Source organism: Tasmannia lanceolata, unplaced genomic scaffold (genome assembly GCF_043159265.1).
Source record: "Tasmannia lanceolata isolate RefF3 unplaced genomic scaffold, GAP_Taslan_0.1 ptg000011l, whole genome shotgun sequence".
Classification (NCBI taxonomy): Eukaryota; Viridiplantae; Streptophyta; class Magnoliopsida; order Canellales; family Winteraceae; genus Tasmannia; species Tasmannia lanceolata.
In genome coordinates this window covers 4,644,272-4,668,028 of record NW_027518688.1, presented here as the reverse complement: position 1 = coordinate 4,668,028, position 23,757 = coordinate 4,644,272, and the positions used below count along the sequence as shown (strand labels likewise).

At 39.2% G+C, this 23,757-nt stretch overlaps 1 protein-coding gene across 4 annotated transcripts in view; it reads right to left on the bottom strand.

The window, feature by feature from the left end:
• LOC143886379 (zinc finger FYVE domain protein) overlaps nucleotides 1-22,462 on the bottom strand; it is a 129,607-nt gene extending 107,145 nt beyond the window's left edge. Inside the window, exons 1-5 of one of the 4 annotated variants that reach the window (XM_077390326.1) lie at nucleotides 21,375-22,462; nucleotides 16,956-17,100; nucleotides 12,125-12,400; nucleotides 11,304-11,471; nucleotides 10,958-11,179 (exon numbers count right to left, since the gene is read on the bottom strand). In XM_077390326.1, the coding sequence (XP_077246441.1) occupies nucleotides 10,958-11,179; nucleotides 11,304-11,471; nucleotides 12,125-12,400; nucleotides 16,956-17,100; nucleotides 21,375-22,261 (1,698 nt within the window). In that variant the 5' untranslated portion in view covers nucleotides 22,262-22,462. Of the gene's footprint in view, nucleotides 1-5,525; nucleotides 5,709-10,957; nucleotides 11,180-11,303; nucleotides 11,472-12,124; nucleotides 12,401-16,955; nucleotides 17,101-21,374 lie in introns of those variants that run through there. The other 3 variants (XM_077390325.1, XM_077390324.1, XM_077390327.1) reach the window with 3 other exon arrangements.
• Nucleotides 22,463-23,757: the final 1,295 nt, after the last annotated feature.

Sequence of the window (23,757 nt, the reverse complement as noted above, 5' to 3'; positions counted from 1 at the left end):
ACAACCTTTATAATAAGACAGGGCTGACTGTGTGGAGAGATATTTGGAGATTGAGTTTCGAATTTAACAAATGTATTCGGTTTAAGGTTTATCCAGGAGATTGTATGAAATTTTGCAGCGATGCTTGGTGTTCCGTGGAGCCTCTGATGGCTCTTTTTCCGGATCTGTATATTGTAGCTTCCAATAAAAAGGCTTTAGTCTCCGAGTGTTTTGAGCGTGACGGAGATCATTTGGTTTGGAATCCGAGATTTAGAAGGAATTTTTTTTATAGAGAATTGGAATTGATTCCTCACTTCTTAGAACTCATAGGAGGGTGTTACATTAAAAGGACCGAGACCGATAAAAGAGTATGCACCGGGGATTTATCCGGGGTCCTTTCTGTAAGATCTTTCTATTCCTTTTTGGTGCCTTGTGGGGTACCTTTCATCTCTGCAAAGGTGTGGAAATTTCATTGTCCTCCCAGGGTTTGCTTCTTTGCTTAGGCAGCGCGTCGCGATCGGATTCAAACGATCAATTTCCTCCGGAAGCGTGGAATGTGGTGTTTGGACCATTGCCCATTGTGCTTAGAAGATGTTGAATATGTAAGTTTGTTCATCATTGCAAAGTAGCTAGAGAGATTTGGGGTTTTCTATTGTTAAGGTTTGGCATTTCTTGGGTTTTCCCATTTACTATTTCTGAGTTGATATTAAGTTGGGAATTGGTGCCATGGAAAAGGAAAGGCTAAATGTTGTGGAGAATTTGTCTTTTGGCCACATGATGGGTTATTTGGAAGGAGAGGAACTCTAGGGTGTTTGATGAGGAATCTAAATCACCTTCTTGGCTTTATATTAAAGTAATTGCTTTAGCTATTTCGTGGGCGAAGAGTTTACCGGCATTCCGGTTTACATCGGCTTATGATTTGTGGGAAGGATGGCGTGCGGTGTGTGCTAGTAGGGAGAATATACCGTGAATCATGCAAAAGTGGGAGAATCCACCTTCGGGTTTTCTCAAGCTTAACTTTGATGGATCGAGCTTGGGAAACCCGGGGCCGGCGGGCATTGGGGGTCTTTCTCGTGATTCGGATGGTGCCGTGGTATGGGCCTATCCGGGTCCAATTGGAGTGTGCGATGATACCGAGTCGGAAGTTAGAGCGGTGTATCAGGGTATTAAACACCTCAATAGAGCTATTCTTGATGGCATTATTGTGGAAGGAGATTCTCATAATGTGGTTAGATGGCTGAGAGGTTTAGCGGCTCCCCCTTGGAGATTTTCATCTTTGTTTGATGAAATTTCAGATTTGACAGCGGGTTCTTCTATTATATTCAACCATGTGAGGAGATCTGCTAATAGTGAAGCAGACTCCTCAGCCAGATCTGGAGTTCATCGGCCAAGGCTTGAGTGGTTTGATTACCTGCCTCCTTGATGTATTTGTTTCTTGCTTTTTTCTTTTTCTTTTCTCTTGTAATTTGGTTGGTCCATCTTGGCCGTTCCCTTTATTAATGATATTTTCAACATTTAAAAAAGAAAAAAAAAACCTGAAGCTTTCTAAAGTTTTCACCCATGATATAGTTAAAGCAATCACCTTATTGAAAAGGAATGGGACTCCTTTAAAGAATCCTTCGAACATTCTTGCATTACGTTCTTTCCAGAGGACCCATATTGTGGCCCCCGAAAGGAAACATGCCAAAGAACTTTTCCTTTACTATTCCATGGCGCCAATGCCCAGCTTTCCAAAAGTTGTAACTTAGCCGGAAACACGCATTCTATCCCAAATCTAGATTACGAAAGGAAACATGCCACGGAACTTTACCTTTACTGTTCCATGGTGCCAATGCCCAGCTTTCCAAAAGCTGCAAGAATTTAGCCGGAAACACTCATTCTATACCAAATCTGCATAGTAATCTGCCCCATACTTCTCTAGCCACCTTGCAATGGACTAGGAGATGGTCCATAGACTCACCAGCCTCAATACACAAAGCATAATAATCGATAAGTTTTAAGTCACTTAAGTGATGCTAATTGCCTAAAATACCCCTTACATAAGCATATACCCAATAAAAGACATTTTAAGCTTCCCAAAACCCATATTTTAGACTAAAAATCCTCATAAAGCTAAAGGAAAGTAAAAATCTCACAAAGTAAGAAGATGGACCTGGAAATGCCAAAATGCAACTGAGCATTTTTTTTGTTGTTGTCTGCATCATTCTCCTCCGTTTTAAAAGGAGCTCGCCTTCGTGCAAGTTCGCAAGTTCTGGATCTGGAAATGCCAAAATGCAACTGAGCATTTCTTTTGTTGTTGTCTGCATCATTCTCCTCTGTTTTAAAAGGAGCTCGCTAGGAAGCACAGGTACTCTCCTGAGGCTCCCGCACCCGACACGTATGGGGTGCGGGTACGTCCAGGTACGCCCCGGGTACGTCCGGGGTATGTACGCCATTTATTTTATTTTTTAAAAAACCAGTTTTGGTGGTTGGGTGCGTGTCGGGTGCGCACCACGCGTACCCGACACGTCCTGCATCTTCATGCTGCTTCTCTTTCCTCTCCTGTACTTCTCTCTACTTTCCTGTACTCGGTATTTACATGTAAACCATTTAAGTAAATGTCTTTACTATTTTATTGCCCATTTACTTTGTCTTTACTATTTTATTGTCCATTTACTTAAGATTTACATGTAAATAACGGAATACCCCTTTTGGATTTATTAAAAATAGTTTCAACACCCAAATCTAAAAGGAAAAAAAGTCAACTCCAGTTCTAGTACAAAATTAAGAGAAAAAGGGTCGGGTCGGGTCAAAATTTTAACTTTCTTAACTTCCAAACGGTGGGGTATTTTTCAAATTTTAAAAATTCATAAAATCTATTTTGTCAAACATTATTAAATCCCAAAAGTCCGGTAAAAAAAATCTCATAATTTGGTCTCTAAAAATTATTCATCTTGTCAGGCACTGGTCAACACATTGGTCACAGACTTTTTTTTCTAATGAATGATGTATTGATGCCTCATGTTATGAAATATGGAACTTAATCACTTATGAAATGAAGAGTAATATTAGAATTTTCCATTTTGGTTATGTTATTGTTATTTGATTGCTCTACAATTATTATTTTTTTAATTTTTATAAATATATAATAAAATATTAAAATATATTATTATATTCGGCGTACCTGAACGTACCCACACCCGGTTTTTTTGGCAAATCACGTACCCATGTACCCGTGTCGTGTCGTACCCGTACCCGTGCTTCATAGGGAGCTCGCCTTCGTGCAAGTTCGCAAGTTCATGAGAGTGTCAGCTCCATGCGAGTTCTCTCCTTTGTGCGAGCTCTCACCCTTGCAAATTGGCAAATTTCAGCATCCATCTTTATCCACGAATCATGAGTAAGATTTGCCAACCCACCTAAAGAGTTATCAGTAATATGTACCAACCCAAGTCTTGACCTCCTGCACTCTTATCATCGTTCCAATCCTTTTTTTAATCGTAAAATAGATATAGGGATGTAACACTAGGACTTCCCACGAGGTCACCTCCTAAACACTACTCTCGCCTAAGCACGCCAACTTCGAAGTTCTGATGGGATCCAATGAATTTGCCCTAGTATGATCGCACTCTACCTTTTCAATCTTCTCTCTTTCTTTCTTTGGAATTTGCTCATGTAACCTCTCTGCAACAGAATCTATTTCAGATCCAATATCACCATGATAGCTAATCTCTATAGCTACATTAAAGATGGGGAAAATGTCGAGGTCTTGGGGAAGTTCAACTTTATAATCCTTTTCTCCAAACTTGTGCAATATGTTATGTTGGAGAAGAACCAAAATGAGAGAATAGAATGAGTTAGGGCTTTCCGCCTTCACTCAAGTATTTATATTAAGATGACAAAGAGGAAAAGACTACTATGCCCTTATGGCATAACATACATATAAGCACGCACACATAGATATCCAACACTCCCCCTTCAAGCTGGAATGTATATATTACACATTCCTAGCTTGTTACAAATATCAAGAAATTTAGTTTTGCTCAAAGGTTTGGTGAAGGTGTCTGCAAGTTGGTCAGCCGATCGAGTGAAAGTAGTACATAAGATGCCATGTTGAATCCTGTGTCCAATGAAGTGGCAGCCCACCTCAATATGTTTGGTGCACTCATGAAACACAGGATTGTTTGCAATATATATAGTTGCCTTGTTGTCACAATACAATTCTGCAAGAGAAGATGGAGGAAACCCAATCTCAGATAGAAAAGAACGTAGCCAAATGAGCTCACTACAAGTGTGAGACATAGCCCTGTATTCTGCTTCAACACTTGACTTAGATAGAACATTCTGTTTCTTGCTATGCCATGACACAAGGTTTCTCCCAACAAATGTGCAATATCCTGTAGTGGATCGTCTGTCAGCTGGAGAGCCAGCTGCCAGCCCAATCAGCATCACAAAAGGCCTCTAACTTCTTGGGACTATGTTTCTTGAAAAGTAGCCATTTCCCTGGAGCACTTTTCAAGTAATGAAGAATATGACCACAGCTGCCCAGTGAGAAGTATGAGGGGCACTCATGAATTGGCTGACTACTCCTACAGCATATGAAATCTCAGGACGAGTGACAGTGACATATCGGAGCTTTCCAACAAGTCTCCTATATCTGTCAGGATCCTCTAGTAAGTCTCCTCCCTGTTCTAGAAGAAGCTTTAGATTTGGTTCCATGGGAGTACTAGCAGGTTTGATCCCCAAGGATCTAGTCTCATCCAGAAGGTCCAACACATATTTACGCTGAGAGAGGGATTGAGAGTGAGGTTGAAATGCATTTGCAGCAATGGATTGAGAGTGATGACTATAAGTTGGTAATGATGGGAATGAGAATGAAAGAGAAGTATGACAAATATTGGGGTGATATTGATAAGATGATAAGCTAATTTATATCGCGGTTGTTCTTGACCCGCGTCACAAGTTGGATTTTGTGAAGTTTGCTCTCGTTGATATGTATGGAAATGATATAGGCAAAGAGTTGGGGGGAAAAGTGTATGATGCTACAGTTGAAAAGGGTGTTTTCCACTCTCTAATATGTTTACAACAAGTTTAGGAATGAGAGAGATTAGTTCACATGCTTAGGGAACCCATATATATAGAGAAAACCCAAAACTAGCCGTTATAGGGGCATTTCTGTAATTCTGGGCAACTTCCCAACAGATCTATTTCAGACTCGATTTTGTAAAATTCATATCTCACTCGTTTCTCGTCGGATTTCGACGTTCTTATACTCGATTTGAACGGAAATGATGAGCTCTTTCTGTTAAAAATATTTTCAAAAATATTTAAAAATGTTTAGGATCAGTTATGATAGGATTTATGACCTGATCTCAAAATTCAAGTGTTAAGTGTGCCGATTTGAATCTTTTGCAATTCTAAGCTATTTATGGCACTAGGGCTTTGGTTCATGGGTCTTTTCCTTATATTCTAATATTGTTTGGGACCTTATTAGTGACTTGATTATGCCTCAACAAGGGATACCTAAGTGGGATTAAATTATACAATCTAACACAAGACTCATTACTCACATCTTCAACTTTAAAGCTCATCTTCAAGTCTTGGTCTCTTGCATGGATCACTCCTTCAAGTTGGTTCAAGCTCCTTGACAAGTTATTGATCTCCAAGCTTTGGCCTTCATCGATTTTTCTTTGTTTGTTCAATGCTTTGAGATGACTAATGTTGAGCTTCTCCTTGGTTGATCCTCCAAGGTATGATTGATCATTTGTATGTTATAGCTCCTTTGACACGTGTTTGGTTCATCTTCAAGCATAGGCCATCAATGGTGTGTGCTAGCATGGATTAACCTGTGAATTTCCTGTCCATAGCACAACACTCAAGGCAAACAATTAGTCCATAAAAGACTAATCAATTTGCGTTTGTTAATCATCAAAATAAGGTGATTGAATGAACCCATGGGGAACCCTTGGGCTAACAGTTGAATAATAAGAATACCGCCAACATAACTCATGAGAAAGAAGTACAGTTAGGGCAATCAAGTTCAAGTGGCAATGCTAAAACCTCACAAATGCAACAACTGAAACAACATGTGAGGAAGATGCTTCATGAAAAGTATAAAAAGCACAAGATCGAAAGCGGAGGTGGGGATAATAAAACGGAATTGGATAGATATTTAGGTGAAAATACCGAAGGCGAAACTACTGAGGAGTTTGATATTTTAGGGTGGTGGAAACTTCATACTCCTAGATTTCCGATCTTGTCACTAATGGCCAGAAGTGTGTTGGCAGTTTTCATCTCCGCCATTGCTTCAGAATCAGCATTTAGCACGGGGGGACGCATTCATGATGTATTTAGGAGTTTATTAACTCCTAAGATCCTACAAGCCCTTATATGTACTCAAGATTGGCTTCGATCATCATCACTGCCGGTTAACATTGAAGAATCTTTAGAGGATCTTGAATCTTTTGAAAGTGATAATATTTATATTTTTGTTGAGTTTTTGGGGTTGTTTTATCTTTTTCCTAGTCTTACAACTTGATGTTTGTTATATACTTATATTCATATTCTCTTTTTTCAGAATTTCCACATATTGGAGACGTATCTTCAACTATTGATCTTTGATTCAAAGACTGCATTGCAATATTGAGGTTTGTGTAGTTCTCTTTAAATCTTTATTTCCCACTTATTAATTGTATATTTGATATTTGATATTTCTCCTCGTATAGTCGTATCGTATGTCAGGTTATATACTTATAGCAAAAAAAATTGCCTTTTCAATGTTTTGATCAAGTTAATGGCTAAAAAGAAGTATTATGTAGTTTTTAAGGAAAGGCACATCGGCATTTTTTATAGTTGGCATGAATGCCATGTGAGTGTCAACGGGTATGGTGGAGCATGTCACAAGTCCTATAATAGAAGGGAAGAGGCAGAAGATGCTATGAAAGCGTTCTTACAAAGCAATGGTGACGATGTCAAAGAGGAGATCCACTCAGACCACTCTCGTCAGGACGGCAAACCCTCAAATTCTACTTTGCCACTTATTGTTATGGTTGGTATTATTCTCATGTGTATTGGTAGTAGTATTGCTATGAAAGTAGGTAAGTACTAAGTAGCACTTTCAACTCTCAAACTCTTTTTAGCCCACTTATGACTTATGTACTTTTGTTAGATAGGTGGTGGCGTGGTGCATGACTCTTTATTTATATCTTTTGGAGGTGGATTTTGATGTAAACTTATTGTCGGTGACTTGGTCGTGGTGGCCTTGGCCATTGGACCCTTGGTGGCATTCTATATTTTTATATGCTCTTTATTTATAGCATGCACTCATAACCACTGTTCTGTAACTGTTGATTGTTGCCTGTTGAGTGTTGGCTACTTGGCTAGTTGGCTGAATCATCATGACAATGTGAATTGTGAAAGCATTTTATATGTTTTCATAACTCATAACCACTGTTGTGTTGGCTACTTGGCTGTTGCAATTAGCATTGGTAACTCATAACCACTGTTCTGTAACTCATAACCACTGTTGGTAACTCATTTGAATTTAGTTCTAAATTGTTGTATACTTGTAGGCTTGTAGTCGTAGAGTTGTAGCATCCAATTTGAAGTGGCTGCTCATTCACATAAGCTATAAGCCTATAAGTTGTAGCATCCCATTTGAAGATTCTCAAATTTTACTTGCATCCCATTCAGTATTTCAATTTTCAAAGCATTCACAAATTCACTCATTCACTGATTCACAGGCATGAGGTTGTGGACTTGTGGCTGCCCTGCTTATTTAGTCATTTACAGGCGTCCGAAATGGTATTTCACTATTTCAGTGCATTCACAAATTCACTCATTCACTGGGTCACAGGCATGACACTTTCACAGTTTCACAGGCATCCCATGTCAGTTGACTCAGTTACAATTCTGCAATTAGTTATATTTCTGAAAATTCTGAAATTTCATATAGGATTATAGGGTATAAGTTAGTAGCATCCCATTTGAAAATTGATGTGGGCATGTGGCTGACTGGCTGCCCTGCACATTTAGTCATTTACAGGCATGAGGCATCCCATTCAGTATTTCAGTGCAATCACAAATTCACTCGTTCACTTATTCACAGGCATGAGGCATCCCATTCACAAATCACACTTTCACAGAAATACAGAATCATAGGCATCCCATATTCCCATGTCAGTTACAATTCTGCAATAGTTATATTTTTGAACTTTCATAGGAGCATCCCATTTGAAAATTGAAGTGGATGCTCATTTACAGAATTACAGGCATCCCATAAATTCATAATTCCCATTCACTCATTCAGTGCAGTCACACACTCACACACTCACGCAGTCACACATAGGCTAACCTTTCAACATATTTTGTGTTAATTACACCATATTTTGTCTTCTTTACTTCACTTTTGAACTGGGCCAAGTGGCTGCTCTCTTACAAGTTGCAGACTTGCAACAACCGGCCCACCAAATGCTTTCCGCAATTGAGAGTATGCGATTGTCCCTACAAGGTTACAACAATCAACAAATGCCTAAAAATTGTGTGTTCCCCATACGTCGGTTATAACCGAAGTAAGCAAAAAACCGAAATGGAATTTCGGTTTCGGTTACTATTTCCACATAACCGAAATATTTCGGTTCGTTTTTTTTTTGGAGAATCGGTTCGGTTAAAACCGAATGCACAGCCCTATTTGACGTGGCGTCCCTAGTACCTCCGTCTCAGGTTGGCCGAGTCACTCGGCTTCTTGATGTGCTGGGAGTGCGACCCCAGTCCCCCTGCTCCATGTAACTCCAGAGCAGGCTGGCCAGGTTCATCACCTGGCTGACAAAGTGGCTATATGCGCTCATAGGAGCGGTAGTGATGGCTATGCTACAGAGTGCACATCCATTGGTGGTGGATTAGCTGACGAGGGAGGCCCTCGCACCGGGTCTGCCACTAGGGTGGATCCTGGCTAGCGTTTGGGGTCGAAGCTGCATTCAGGGCAGCTGTTGCACTTCAGGTAATTATGGTGGCCATGACGTTTAGGATCTCAATAATAGCCTAGTTCCTTTAGGTGAGGACGTTATCGGCCCCACAGTGGGCGCCAATCTATTGCTGTCCAAATCCGGCTGAGGGCTTGAAGGGGTCGTTCCTTGAGGTTCTCCGGGGTCCAGAAGGTCTGCAAGAGGTGGGGGAACCTGTGCCCAAAGACAAAGTGTTAAGGCCACCCATAGTTTGGGAACTCCAAGGGAACCCTTCAACACTCAAGTCAGCTTTAGAGGTAACAGATGGAACTAAGTTTACAACAAGAACTCGGGCGTGCCTTAGCCTTCTCCTCCTCCGTTGAGTGTGGGTTTCCCTATTTATAGATGGAGTTCCCTTGGGATGTGAGGGTACCGTGTGATCTCAGTGAGGGATGGCATTGGTGCCTTTGTCGATGCCGTCGATTTGCTCAGCCTTTTTCAGGGTGGCTCTGACCATGGACAAGATGTTCCAAGAAGGTCCCATGATTGGCACTGCTGCTGCTTCTTCCCTAGGTATGTTGGTGGCTTCTGATTGGCCGATGGGGACGCGTGTGGCCTTTGGCGGTGTCATGCTGGAGAAGATTGTTGTACTGGCCTGAAGGGATCATCATAGCAGGGTGGTGACGAGTCATGCCACATGGCCTCAAGGCTCTTGTGGGCTCAGGATCCACGTGGCGGTGTGGCCGGTGCCTGATTCCAACCCCAACACTTTGTTTATTTTATATCTCATTGAAAATATGGTAAAAAATCAAATGAGACTGTTAATTCTTTCTTTTTTTTGAATGGTAATGAGACGGTTAATTCTTAAATTCAATTAGCTTCTGATTTTCCACTCTGATAATAGTAAATAATGAAATTAAGTAAAAAAAATTCAAAATCTCTAAGTTCATAACCATGCGATGTCATACGCTGAGACTTGCACCAATGTAACAAATTTTGGGGTGCGATACAACAGATGTGGCTTAGAATCTTTCGACTTTCTTCCCCCTTAATTGGTCTCGGGTTGCAATTTTATTTTCCTCTGTTTGGTTTGTAATAACCTCTTGGTCCATCCCTTTCTTTTGAATATATCTATAGTTACCATTCAAAAAAAATATCACTTATAGAAGCTCCGTATAGGATCCAGTTCTGATGCTCTTTATTGTGATAATAAGAGTGCAATTAGATTGGCTATCACTTTGCTCATCAATAAGTAGAGAATGGTCAGATTCTTACTTTGTAATGAGTAGAGATCAGATTGCTGACATTTTTACAAAGGATCTTTTGTGGATCATCACATGCATATGATGAGCAAGTTGATCATATTTCAGGGAACAAATCAGTTTGAGGGGGTTAGAAATATTCATTAACCCTTCATTAAGGGTATTTTCCTCTTTTAGTATTCTTTGTATCAAAGTTATGGTAATATATATTACTGAACTAAATAAATCAGATTCTTCCATTTTGTCACACAATTTCTCTTCTGGTCCTCTCTTCTCTCTTCTAACGTATGTGATTCTTTGCATTTGACAAACATAAACTCTCACAAGTGGGCATAGAAACACTCATAATTACTTACTATCAAAACATGATACTCTGATATGGAAAGCTTTCTCAGTTATATAAACAAAAGCAAAAGAAAAAAATCCATGCATGTATTAGTTATCACAGTCCACAAAACCATGAGAATGTTGGAAGCTATCTATAACCAGCATGTTCGACTTGATTATCAGACAAAAAATAAACTACAGATCTAGTCATAAAGGGGACATGATATCCACATTCCCTTATTTTGATAATGGCACTCCTTTATTAAACACTTTCTGGTTTGGCTGTTGATAGCATTTGTGGAATTTTAACAGCCTTTAATAGATAATTAGCAAAGTTTAAATAATGAGAGAACTGGAATTATTAAAAGAAGGATAACATTTTCACTTTTCAGCTACTTGTAGTAGCTATGCAATTTATAGTATCACACTTCCATCAAATTAAAAATATTAAAAATAAGAGAAGGTACTCACACGCAGAGGAGTTTGAACAGAAAGTCGTTCAAGCACAAAGTTCTCAACAAAAGGGTCAGAATGCCCATCTTCACTTTCAATTTCAACTGTATTATTTTCTTTTCCAGATAATAGCAATGAAGATTTTGAATTCCATGCTCTGCCAGAGTTGACACAGGCAGCAAAAGACGCAAGATCCAGTTGATAGCATAAAACATCACAAAGATGCTCCACGCAAGATATCTGTCCATAAAAGTTAACAACATTAGTCAAATGCAAGATTTTGCATACTACAAATATGTACAAGGAAATGTACCAGAAAAATGATGATATTTCTATGGAAATCCAAAAACTGAAAGAAAGTTACCTCATCAGATTGAAAACCATAGAGAGAGGACTCTTCCAGCCGTAGTACCTGTGATTTACTTGTCCACAAAAGTTGCATCAGTTTTTTCCGTGCTGCTGTCTTACCCGATAATAGATCCCACCCCATGACAGCTACCAGAGGTTGAAGAAGGGGAAACAGTGAAAGAACCTGTCAAATGCAGGAAGATATATGGAAGCAACCAATGAAATAACCAGTTTAAAGAATAATAATAATAAATCATTCCAACAAGCTTAGATTTAAATTTCAGTTTCGGAAATTTTGGCCAAAATCCGGTAAAAAAAATATTAATTTATTATTTTGGAAATTTCGGCCGAAATTACATAATTTCGTTTTGACCGAAATTTCAGTAATTTTGGCCGAAATTCAAGAAAACAATATATTTTTGAAAAAACATCAGGATTTCGGGAAATTTCGGTTTCGGTCTCAACCAAAATCCGAAATTTCGGATTTCGACCTAAATTTCAAACCATATCACCAAGGTGCACCAGTTTTCAGAATTCCAATTATTTATGTTAACTTACCAACCTCTCCAACAGCTTAAGCTGTTGGAGAAAGGCGTTATTTATATTTTATACTTTAACACTCCCCCGCACGTGTGGCCCACTTGGTAAACACGTGGCAAATGTGGTCCCACTTTGGGCCGACCATCGCATGTGGATTTTTGCTATCCAAGAGGTTTGAACTCGAGACCTTTGGCTTTGATACCATGTTAACTTACCAACTTCTGCAACAGCTTAAGCTGTTGGAGAAAGGCGTTATTTATCTTTTATACTTTAACAATTTAGATAACGAAAACGTACATTGCTAGCTTCTTGAAGCTGTTCCCTCCTCACAGCAGAAAGAGCAGCATCCAGAACACATTCCAATGAATGCAATCCAGAGACACGAGAATAGTGGTACATGTTTCTCATGCAAGAACTGAGTGCCATGGAATTTTTATCACCTAGGTTCGCAACTTGTTCCGACTTTGATGCTTCAAAATATTGTTGAAGATGTCTAAGCGGGGAAGGGAAAAAGTTGGCATCAGAAACTCTGTGGTTCTCGATTTCTTCAGAAAGCAATTCATCTTGAATAACCTGTGGAAAAACAAGTTTCAATCTAACTCTCTAAAGCTAAAAAAGATGCCTGTTTGGATCCATTAGGCCGATTACAAAATCCAAGTTCTCTGATATGGATTAAACCCATTAAGGAACATATAACAATAAAGTAATTAAGGCTTTGGGAAAGAAGCTCCCCATCCATATCAATGGTGATTCATCAGATGACATCAAGGATACACTAGCTAAAAAAAGTGAAGTCCACATCGTCAAATTATGGAGTTCTACGGTCACAAGCGGGGGAATCGCATTCACCAAAACCTAATAATTCAACCTACCAGCTTCAAGTACCACACATCAGATATTTGTATGACCTGCGAAAGCCAGCACAATGTGAAAACTTTTTTTTTTTTGGACAACACCACAAAACATGAAAGGGACATGACGATCCCTACAACTACTGTCAAAATTCAATTGGAAAGTAATTTAAGCATGAGGATCCAAAATATCTGAGGACCCAGAAAGTCTGCATAGAATATACCACACAAAAGATGCACAATATGGGAAATTGTGTCCTCAGATATCCTGCCCCAAGAAGTTTTTCCCTATCCATCACTTCACTAGAAACAATTGTAGTAATGTCCTTTATGAACATAAACCACAAAGTAGAGAGAAAATGATGGTCAAAAGAACAAGAGACTAAACGTTACTCCATTAGTGTGTTCTAAATTCCTATGTTTATTTAAGACATTGGAATTTTAGGTTTTACAAAGGAAAGTCTGAATTACTATTTTCCCAGTCTTTTGGTATTCGGTGCTTTTTACTTTTGAAGTTTAATCCCACATAAAGAAATTCAGAGGGGACTGCACGTATAGGTGTCCTCCTTTCCTCCTCCCCTGCTTTTGTGTCCAAATAGGAGACTAAGTCCAGGTGAGATGCTTTGTACCAATCCGCATTTGCGGTCGCATGTGCAAGGGTATAGGCACAACGGCCCATTAGGCACAATATGCACTTTGCATCGCTACAATCCGCATTGTGTTTGCCCTTAATTCTGTTCCCCAAGGAAGTGATGGTTCATTACCGGGCCACCGACCAAGGCCAAGCCATAGAATTAGTGAACGTAGACTTGGATGAATCCGATAAGAGGATGGCCTAGATGTGAATTCAATTCTTCAGTGGCACAATTGACCCTTCATGGGTTGTGCCAATGCACAGACATCCTGGATAGTTTACAAAGACTCCCAAAGTAGCTTATAAATAGCTAGTTGGACGAATCATAGAAGAAGCCAGATAAGGAGAAGACTTGGAAGGGCACCAATGCAAGAGGAATTAACCAATCACACTTGCTTGACCAAAGGACCTGACAAAAACAGTTGAGCCGACTCCACTACAAGATCTGTCTCGGTGGTTCGACCACATTGGACCTCTAATCCAAAGGCTTCAACCTTATGTTCTCAGAACAAACTCTGAGAATATACTCATTTTATTGATAGGAAGTCCTTGACACTGCCAATGTTTGTTCACAAACAGGAAGAAAATATCAGAAGTTCTGAAATCGCAAAGATTTCATCTGATCCACTAATCTTTGTAGTTTCACCATGTTGGACCTCTAATCGAAGGCTTATTATGTACTCAGAACAAACTCACAATATACTCATTTTAATGATAGGAAGTCCTTGACACTGCCAATGTTTGTTCACAAACAGGAAACAAATATCAGACACTCTGAAAATGAAAACATTTCATCTGATCCACTTAACTGTTTTCTGAATCGGAGCTTCAAATTTCATGGCCATTCAATAGAGACATAGTGTATGGAGTATGGAGTATGCAGTATGCAGTATGAAGCCACTAATAGATGGTGCAAAACTTAGATGATTCAGTTGAAACATGCAGACTAACATAAAGTGAGAAAATTGGGAAGAAAGATAACAAACAGATAACAGCTAATATATCTAAGCAAATTCCGAAAACGAAAATAGAGAATAAATCAAGGCAGACATAGCCTTCAAGATGTCCTATCTACAAAAAAGATGGACATGTCAATGTCATGTCCATAATTTGCATTGTAGATACTGAAAATGGATATTGAGCTTTTCCGAAGGTAATGGAAACAATCCATTTTCTAAGAGAAATGAGTAATGGTTTAAAACAATTGTTTTCCCACAACTTTAGGAAACTATCCTATTTAAATATTTATAAAGCCCCTCCTCCAAACTTCATAGCATACAATTTTATTTTATTTTGAAAAATGACAATTTCATTAATGATTAAAATAGGGACAAGATGTCCCATGCCCGGTACAACAAAAAGGAAATGAATACAATTACAGTAGATAGTTTAAGAAGCAACAATCAGCATACAGTCCCTGAGTACTCCTTTTGCTAAGGTATCCGCTGCCTCATTAGCCGATCTCCTTCGATGTTCAATCCTGGGCTCCAATAGTCGTATTAGATCCAGTATTTCTGCAATTAACCCCTGAATCCTCCACGGACCCCATGAGGCATTTGATGCCCAACTAATTGCATTCGCAAAGTCCCCTTCCTCAACAAGGTGCCTTATGTCATGTTCAAAGGCCCATTGAAGGCCAAACAGGAAGGCTCTTACTCCTGCCTCGTTTGCATCACATTCCATTGCTGGCCCTGAATAGGACAGAATGATTGCTTCCCTTTCATCCCTTATCAGACCCCCAATCCCAGCCTTACCTGGATTACCTATGGAGCTCCCATCGAAGTTCAGTTTCACCCAACCCGTTGGAGGTGGCTTCCACTTCGGCATTGGTTTAGTCCGAATAGTTCTGTCGCATATGATCGCCCACCAGTTGCGCAGAATATCAGTTAAACTATATGGGATCCTCTTTTTTGCTTTAGTCCAGGAGATGATTTCCACTCTTATATCCCTTATAGGAACCCCCAATCACAGCATACACTAATCAACCATTGTTGGTCGGCCTGGATTGTAACACCTCTCCCCCCCCCCCCTTTTCCTCAAAAAATCAAAATGCATTTCTCCTTATGGGAAAACACATCTCCCACAAATGAAACTCATTTACCAAATTACATTCCAAAACCATTCCCTACTCGTTTCTCATGTTCTAATTGCACTCTTAAAAAAAATAGAGTTTCCTGTTTCCATTTCTATTCCCACGCAATTACCCCTTTTAGTTTCCTAACCAAGCATGCAACTACAATCTGCACATTACATAACATCATCTGAACACTCCATTTACATACTTGCTCTACCCATAATTACAGAGTACACTACAGGAGACGTGGTACACGGTATGGGTAACATGTACGAAGTGCACCACCGGTCTACAAATCTTGACTCAAAAAGTAGGAATAAATTTATATTCTAAAATTTGAATCTGTTATATGTCACCCATAGCAATCTTGGAACTACTCCCTTTTGGACTAGGGCTATCTTGGAACTACTCCCTTGAATTAAATTATTTGCTTTCTTCATTATAATAATAACAATAATAATAATATATATATATAAAAACTTTTGATTAACAATGGATATTACTTATAGTTTATAAATAAAAAAAGGGTATAGGTCTGACTTTGGAATAGAAATGTGAGTGTCCCACTACTTGATAAACACTCAATAACAGCTGAATTACAACAGTACATCTAGATATTGCATCATATAAAAGTTGATCGTTTACTCTATATAAGAGAAGGTGAGATATTTTTCAACTTCAGATTAAAAATGGAAATTTTTATAGTTTATAAATAGGAGGTAGTTATGACTTCGCAACCCTATATATTTGATGGCTGTTTCAACTCAAATAAAGTATTTGATAACCACATAACTCTCAGCCTCCACTCCCAACGGCAATTTTTTCACAACCATAGATCACAAAAATCTGCTACATTACCATGCCAGAGGTTAATTTCATCATAGTTTCCCATAAGGAACACATGCCAGAGCTTAATTTCTGAATTACAAATGCTTCACCACTGTTTTCCAAAGAGGGTGAAATTAAACCTTTTAATCCACTATACCAGACCACCTTTCCCCAACTACACACTACCTTTCACTTCATAGATGAACTTTCTCTTACAAACTCTACTCCAGAGAAAATCCCACCCTGATGTAATACACTATTATTTTATGTTGGTGGTCGAAACAACAAAAGAAGATGCCTAAGAACTTCTTTTCTGGTTGTAAATAAAATCATAAACAAGTAAATATTACAATGAGAAATACAAGTGCACTATTGCTGAGAAATGGAATAATCTTCAAAGTGTCTCTTACATGACGAATTAAATTCATGCAAGATGCAATAAGATATAAAAAACTATAACTGTGCAGAAAGCTGTGCAAACATTCTCTCAAGTAATGGTTGTACATAGAATTCCTTCTCAGGTATGGGATAAAAAGCATATTCAGATTCCATCAAGCAAGCAACAAACAGGGCCAGCTAAGTACTGAATGCTTACGCATACAAAACAGAATATTGATTATTCATTTTCATCTTAACCTTATACTGTAAATAAAACATAGTAACTAACTCCTCTTCAAAAAAAAACATAGTAACTACATAGCAATGTCACAACAACCAGCAATCAACGCAGATTTCTACCACCTGTATCATTTGCACAAGCTCTGTACAATTGGCTGAAAGAGCCTCTTGATAAATCAACAGCATTTTTTCTCGTACGGCATGCCAGGTGTCTTCAACATCATGTTTTTCTGACCAAGCATTCCTGACAAGTTCGTGCAAAACCATCCTGGGAGAAACATCAAAATGCGAAAGTTAATAAAGATTTCGCAAGGAAGTGCAAATTTTGATGGAAATTAGAAAACTACAATTCCAATCATCCTAATGAAGAGAACAGTAGAATTCTAAGAATTTGGCATGCCACAACAGCATATATGACATGTCAATTTGGGAAAAGGCCTCACAAAGATTAGTCGCGGAAAGCTTAAAGTTACAACATAAAAATGGTAAGCAAATCCTAACCCCATTGTCAAATTTTTTCTCCTAATAGAGCATCAAAGTAAACTACGCATTCCTTAATGATTAGTTCAATCTCCCCATTGTCAAATTTATTCTTCTAATAGAGAATCAAAATAAATTATGCACTCCTTAATGATTAGTTCATATGTCAGACTATTTTATTTTTATTTTTTTTTTTGAATACTTAACCCTTACCAGTTTCTATCAATATCAAGTTCATGGAATTAATATATAATTAATTCCTCTCATGGAATCGGTGGGCAAGCTTGAATCTAAAGGTTTTGTTTTCCAGGGAAAAACTTTCCTTAAAAAATAGAAAACGCTAGTTGGACTACAAAGTGGAGGGTCCGGCGGATGTGGTCATTGGATCAAAACTTCAATCCATAAAGGGAGTTTGTTGAAAGGAAAATGTGGTTACTACATAGAATCAAAAATTAATAGAAAAGGAGGAAGGCGGGTTGGCAGTTGGCTAGTGCAAAAGAGGTGGAAGAAGTGCGTAGACTCAAAGAGGAGCATAACCGAATATTGCTACAAAAAGAAATATCTTGGAGACAGAAATCTAGGACAAGATGGTTAAAAGAAGGAGATAAAAACACGACCTACTTTCACGGAATCGCTAGTGCGAGAAGGCGAGGTAATTGGGTAGGAGCCTTGCAAGTAAATAGATCGCTATTAGATAATAAGGAAGACATATCTAAAGAGATAGTAAAATACTATCGGAGACTATATTCCTTGGAACAGGTAGATTGCCCTTTCCCAGGGGGAGTGGGGTTTGACGGTTTGGGGATGGAGGAAAGAAGAAAACTAGAGAATCCTTTTACAGAGAAGGAAATAGAAAGGGAGGTGTTCTCTCTAGGAAAAGACGAAACCCCTCGACCAGATGGATAGCCTTGCTTTTTTCAGCAGTGCTAGGGATATATCAAAGAAGATATGATGAGGTTCTTCCAGGAGTTCTATGAAGGCATGGAATTAGAAAATGGGACAGGTGAAACCTTCATAGCTTTGATTCACAAAGTAAAGGGGGCTGTAAACATAGCGGATTTCGTCCCAATTAGCATGGTCGGATGCCTATACAAAGTGGTAGCCAAAGTTCTAGCAGGGCGTCTAAAAAAGGTCAGAATGGGTTTTGGCACTAGATGGAGGCCATGGATAAAGAAATGTGTTTCATCAGCATGGTTCTTAATTCTCATTAATGGATCCCCAAAAGGATTCTTCAAATCATCTCGGGAATTGTGGAGGGTGATCCCCTTTCCCCTTTTCTATTCGTGATTGTGGCAGATGCATTGAGTAGGCTCTTGGAAAAAGGTAGATCTAGAGGGTTGATAGAAGGATTTAAAATTGGGCCAGAAGGTGTTGAAATCTCCCACTTGCAGTTTGGTGATGATACCCTTTTATTCGGTACCCCTGAGGTGTTGAAAATTATTGACCTTAAAGCCATACTAAGATGTAATAAGGTAATTACAAGTAAGAGATCGAACTTTCACCAATCTAGAGTATATGGCATCAACATGGGGTCAGCTTTTCTCTATAATAAGGTGATAGCTTCCACAATCTCATGGGCCAAAATCTTGACATGCTTTAGGTTAGTGTCAGCCTACGACTTATGGTATGGGTGGAAGGAGGTATGCTATAGCACATAACAGGAAACTAGGGTGACACAAGATTGGGAGCCTCTTGCCCAAGGCTATTGAAGTTGAATTTTGATGGGTCTCGTATGGGAAATTCAGGACCATCTGTAATTGGGTGTGTACTTTGAGATGAGTAAGGGACAGTAAAAGGGCATTTGCGGTACCCATAGGGGTTGCAGTCTTGCAGATTCAAATGAGGCTGAAGTGTGTGATTTTGTTTTTTTTTTTTTTTTTTTTTTTTGCTTAAGTATCACACGCCCACAGTCAATAATAGGATAGGACTTTCTCCCACCAAGGAGATAGGGAGCGGTCGATGGCAAGAGCTTCTTAAAATTTTAAGAAGACATGAACAAATAAGCAGTAGATGCGGCCTCGCTTAATGTGATACGATGGCTAAGATGTTCCCAATCTCATCCGTGGAGATTTGCTATAGATTTTGACTAGTTTCAAGATATGGTAACGGTGTCAGATATATCCTACAATCATGTTTGGAGATCAACAAATGGTGAAGCTGACAGGCTAGCTAGAGAAGGGATATGAAGAGAGAGAGTGTGGAATTGTTTGATTCCCTACCTCCTTGATTCTTTTTCTTTTCTGTGCTCCCTCTTGGGGGTTGGTTATTATACTTGTTCAAAACTTTTGGTTGTTACCTGTTTGCTTGTATAGTCCTCCTCGATCTTTGCTTGCTTTTAATTAAATCTATTACCATTCAAAAAAAAATGTTTGAATAACTACTTTAATCTGGATTTTGAAATACTGATTTAAAACTTTCTCCCAAAATTGTGGAAAGTTAAAAACTCTCTTAGGAACTGATCGTTTTCAATTCAACTGATTCTGTTTCTTACCATTCAAAATTTTAAAAAAAAACTGATTCTGTTTAGGAAGAAAACTGCGTACAACAGAACAAGTTTAAATTCTATGGATTCAGTCAACAGAAATCAGTCCAGATCAGATTAGACAATTGATTTGCAAATCAGTTCATTTCAGAACTGAACCAGCGGAAATTAGTTTCTAGTTACAATTTGCTGCAACAATTGAACACACGTGATGCCTACTTACAATCAGTTCGGTTGTGGACAGAATTATGCAGTTTTCTGCTGAAATCAGTTGGACCTGTAATCGAGTTGTGAGAATTCTGCACTTCAGTGCGGAATTGTGAAGGTGAGGGGTCAGAATTGGTAATACACCGCAATTTCCAGAACAGTTTAGTTTGGAACTGATTCGAAAAGTCAACTGTCAAGTTCCTTTCAGTTCAGATCCAAGCAGAAACTGCGGTAACTATTTTTCTCTGGGTTAGTCCAGTTGATAAGATTGGCCAGAGTGTCCTAGGAGCTCCTAATCTAGCACGAAGCTTCTCATCCAAGGATTGAACTTGCCGTGCTCTACATCAAAATTGGTACCAGAGCATACCATTCCAGAAGCTGAGTTTGATTCTGCTCGAGCGCTTTACATCAGACTCCTACTGCATCAAATGCTTAAAATACCCATCACACTGTATCTATGTTGCATCAGTACGGGTAGGAGTATCAGAATCCGACACGGGTAGACAAAACTCAAAAGGAATGATTCGTGGATTCGCCAAAATATTCTAATTAATTCTGAAATTTTAATTATAATAAATAATAGGGAAAAATACAGATACACCCGCTCAACTTTCTAACATTTTCAACGCTAACCCTAACTTTTCGAAGTCATTAACGACACCCCCTGACTTTTCACCGTCCATGAAGTAAGCCCCCTGACTTTTCACCCTATAGTTCAAAATTCATCAAAGACATCCCCTGACAATTTCTTCGTTTCCGTCCACGCCATCAAGTAACAAACATTATTGAAAACTAAGGGGGTGTCGTTGATGACTTTGAAAAGCCAGGGTTATCGTTAAAAATCTCAGAAAGTTGAGGGGGTGTATCTGTATTTTTCCCTAAATAATATACTAAAAAACTAATAGTTTACGAGTAAATATAATGTTTTATTTTCCGTGTAAAAAATATAAAAAACTTACTATTATGATGGATAAAACTTAAAACATGCAGTAATTGTAAGGTCATGATGGCAGTATTCAGAAAATAAAACAATTAACAGAGACCTAGAAGTGTTTCTTCTGAATCCTAAAGTATTGGAATCTGAGACGTGCCCGACACAGATTCTTCGCCCAATCGAAAGAACCCATGTACCGTAGCATTGTTTCCATAGATAGCCAAGCTGGTTAATGTCATTTTGAAGGAACAAAATTAGTCCATTGCTGAATGCAACATGTAAGCAGTGTGTAATAGTAATAGAGAGCTTCAGTTAGTTGCTGTAAATAATAGTAAACATCACCCATGACAGTAAAATAAAATATTACAGAGGACAAACTTGAAACAATTTGCACCATGATAATCATTCAAAGAACCTGATAGAAGAATAAAATAAATACCCGTACTCGGACTCCTCTACTCCATGATCAAGACGAAGGAACCGAAGATGAGAAATAGCACCATCCTCATCCTCTTCTTTTAAGCATGCCTTCAAAGCATCCAAATGTGCTATCTGAACATTCTGTCGTATCCAATTCAGAGCTTTCAAATCCTCCGCCCGAGAATCATCCAAGCTCTGCCCACCTTCAACCCGCACACTTATCGCCAAACCTGAATCATACGGATCAGACCAGTGCAACTGCTTCTGAATATTCCAACAAATAACATCGAAAATCTCAGCTTCATCCAAAACCACCTTCTTCAAACACTTGAATTCCCCCTCTGTAAACAAAAACTGCACATCACCCGACGTCCCAACCTCATTTACTAACCCTAATTCTCCCTTTAACCGCCTTAGACCTAAATCCAAAATCCGATTCAATGAATCAACAGTCACAGTACCACTAGATTCCTTCAAATCTGATCCCTCAGCAAAATCGTCAGGCCGGGACTCGAAATCCCCAACGGAAACATCTTCTAGGGTTTCCAAATCGAGAAACTTGAGATTGTCCGAAACCCTAGAAGAAGCAATCTGAACTAAAAGAAGAAACTCTACCTTTAGCCTGAAGATTTCGGGATCGAGATTCCATACCGCGGATGAGTCTTTGAAGTTGAGTAATTCGAGAGAGGATAACCAGGCGAGATGTGAAGGAGAGGGACAAGAGGTTGAAAAGAGAATGTTTTCAAACCTTCCACCTAGGGAAACTACGGTTTGAAGGATTGATAACGCAAGATTAGGGTTTCGTTTTCGTAAGCTGAGAAGAGAAGCTCTGAATGGTTCGAATTGGGCGAGGAAGAGATGGTTTACAGTTACTCGAGAGAGGAGTTCCACCTCTTTCTCCTCCATCTCTGCAGTGAGGAAATAGAGAAGCAGAGATTATAAGAAGGTTTTGGAAATGATGCTGATCATTGTTTCATCCATGGTTTCTGAAGTTTTTTCGAAGGTCTTTTTGCTCCCTCTAGACAAGAGGTTAGAGTGGGGGAGTAATTGCCGATAGGAAAACATATCCGTTTCAAGCATCGCTAACAGCCTTCAATCCAAACCCGATCCGACCTGACTCTCAACTCGATGAAGGCTTACCCAAGCCGACCCAAACCGAACCAAACCGAAGACTTAATATCTCAACCAGTACCCAATCTGAACCTGACCCGATTTCCCAATTCAGGTCGGTTTGAGTCGGGTTAGCTCAGGTTGACCCGGTTATGGTGATACCTTTCCCTTTTAGGTTTTTATGCTCTAAAACCTCATGAGGGTCAAAACCTGTAAAATATTATATAACCACAGTGTAAGCCCAATGGTTCCAACCTTGGCATTACCTTTTTGTTTTGATGATTCCATACATAAGTGATTTTACATCACTAATGTGTTTTTTATTGTCTAAGTTGTAGATCTCATTAGTGTGCAATCAAGAAAGCTTGGATCATAGCATTGAAGGTAAATTGGAATGCATTTGGTGTGCCAAAGCTAGGAAGATCCAAGAAGCATGGTGGACCTGAAGCCTTAAAGATCAAGAGTAGATTGTAGTGCTTTTCAAGTCAATAGAGTTTGTATTCCTCTCCTTGTTTTTAGAGATGTCAAAGGCACTAAACATAAGTTTAAATGTATTTGAAAATGTAGGATTAAATCCCAAAGACCATGGCCCAAAAGTCCCTAAAGTTTTTAAAGTAAAAAAGGAATTTCATACAAGGCCAGTTGACCGGCTATGCCGGGCGACTGCGAGATGGAACCTGAAATTCCAGGCATCTCGAAACTTATCGGGCTGGTCGACCGGGGTAGTCCCGGGCGACCGCGGATATGTTGCTGTTTTATACAGAAACAATCCAGCATGGTTGGGGCGGGCGATCGCCAAGGGTCGGTCGACCGCGTAAAGGTTTTGAGCCGAATGTTTTGAGTGAACAGGTAGTCCTCCTCGAACGACCGCCATTGGGTCAGTCAACCGCGACGGTAGAGATTTTGAAAATAAAAAAGGTGCCCGATAAGGGCGGGCGACCGCTGTGGCCCGGTCGACCACCGCAGCCTGGCAAAAGAGCCGTTCGGGCTTTTTCTTGTTGACTTTTTCAACTCCGTTTTTTACCGTTTTACCCCCAAACGGTCATATTTTCAAATGGGCAATATATACACTATCTAAACATTTCTAAACCACTTTTGAACATTATTTTGAACATTCTAAAGATCATACCAAAGTGTTTTTAGTGCCTCTCTCATCTCTAACCAAGGAAGTGGATTAGGCTTAAATTTGTACATCTTCATCCATCCTTTGTAACCCTTGTAAAGGAATTTTTAGTTTTCTTTCTTTGAAGAATATTGTATTTTGGCGAGTGCGAAGAGACGCGTAGCCATCT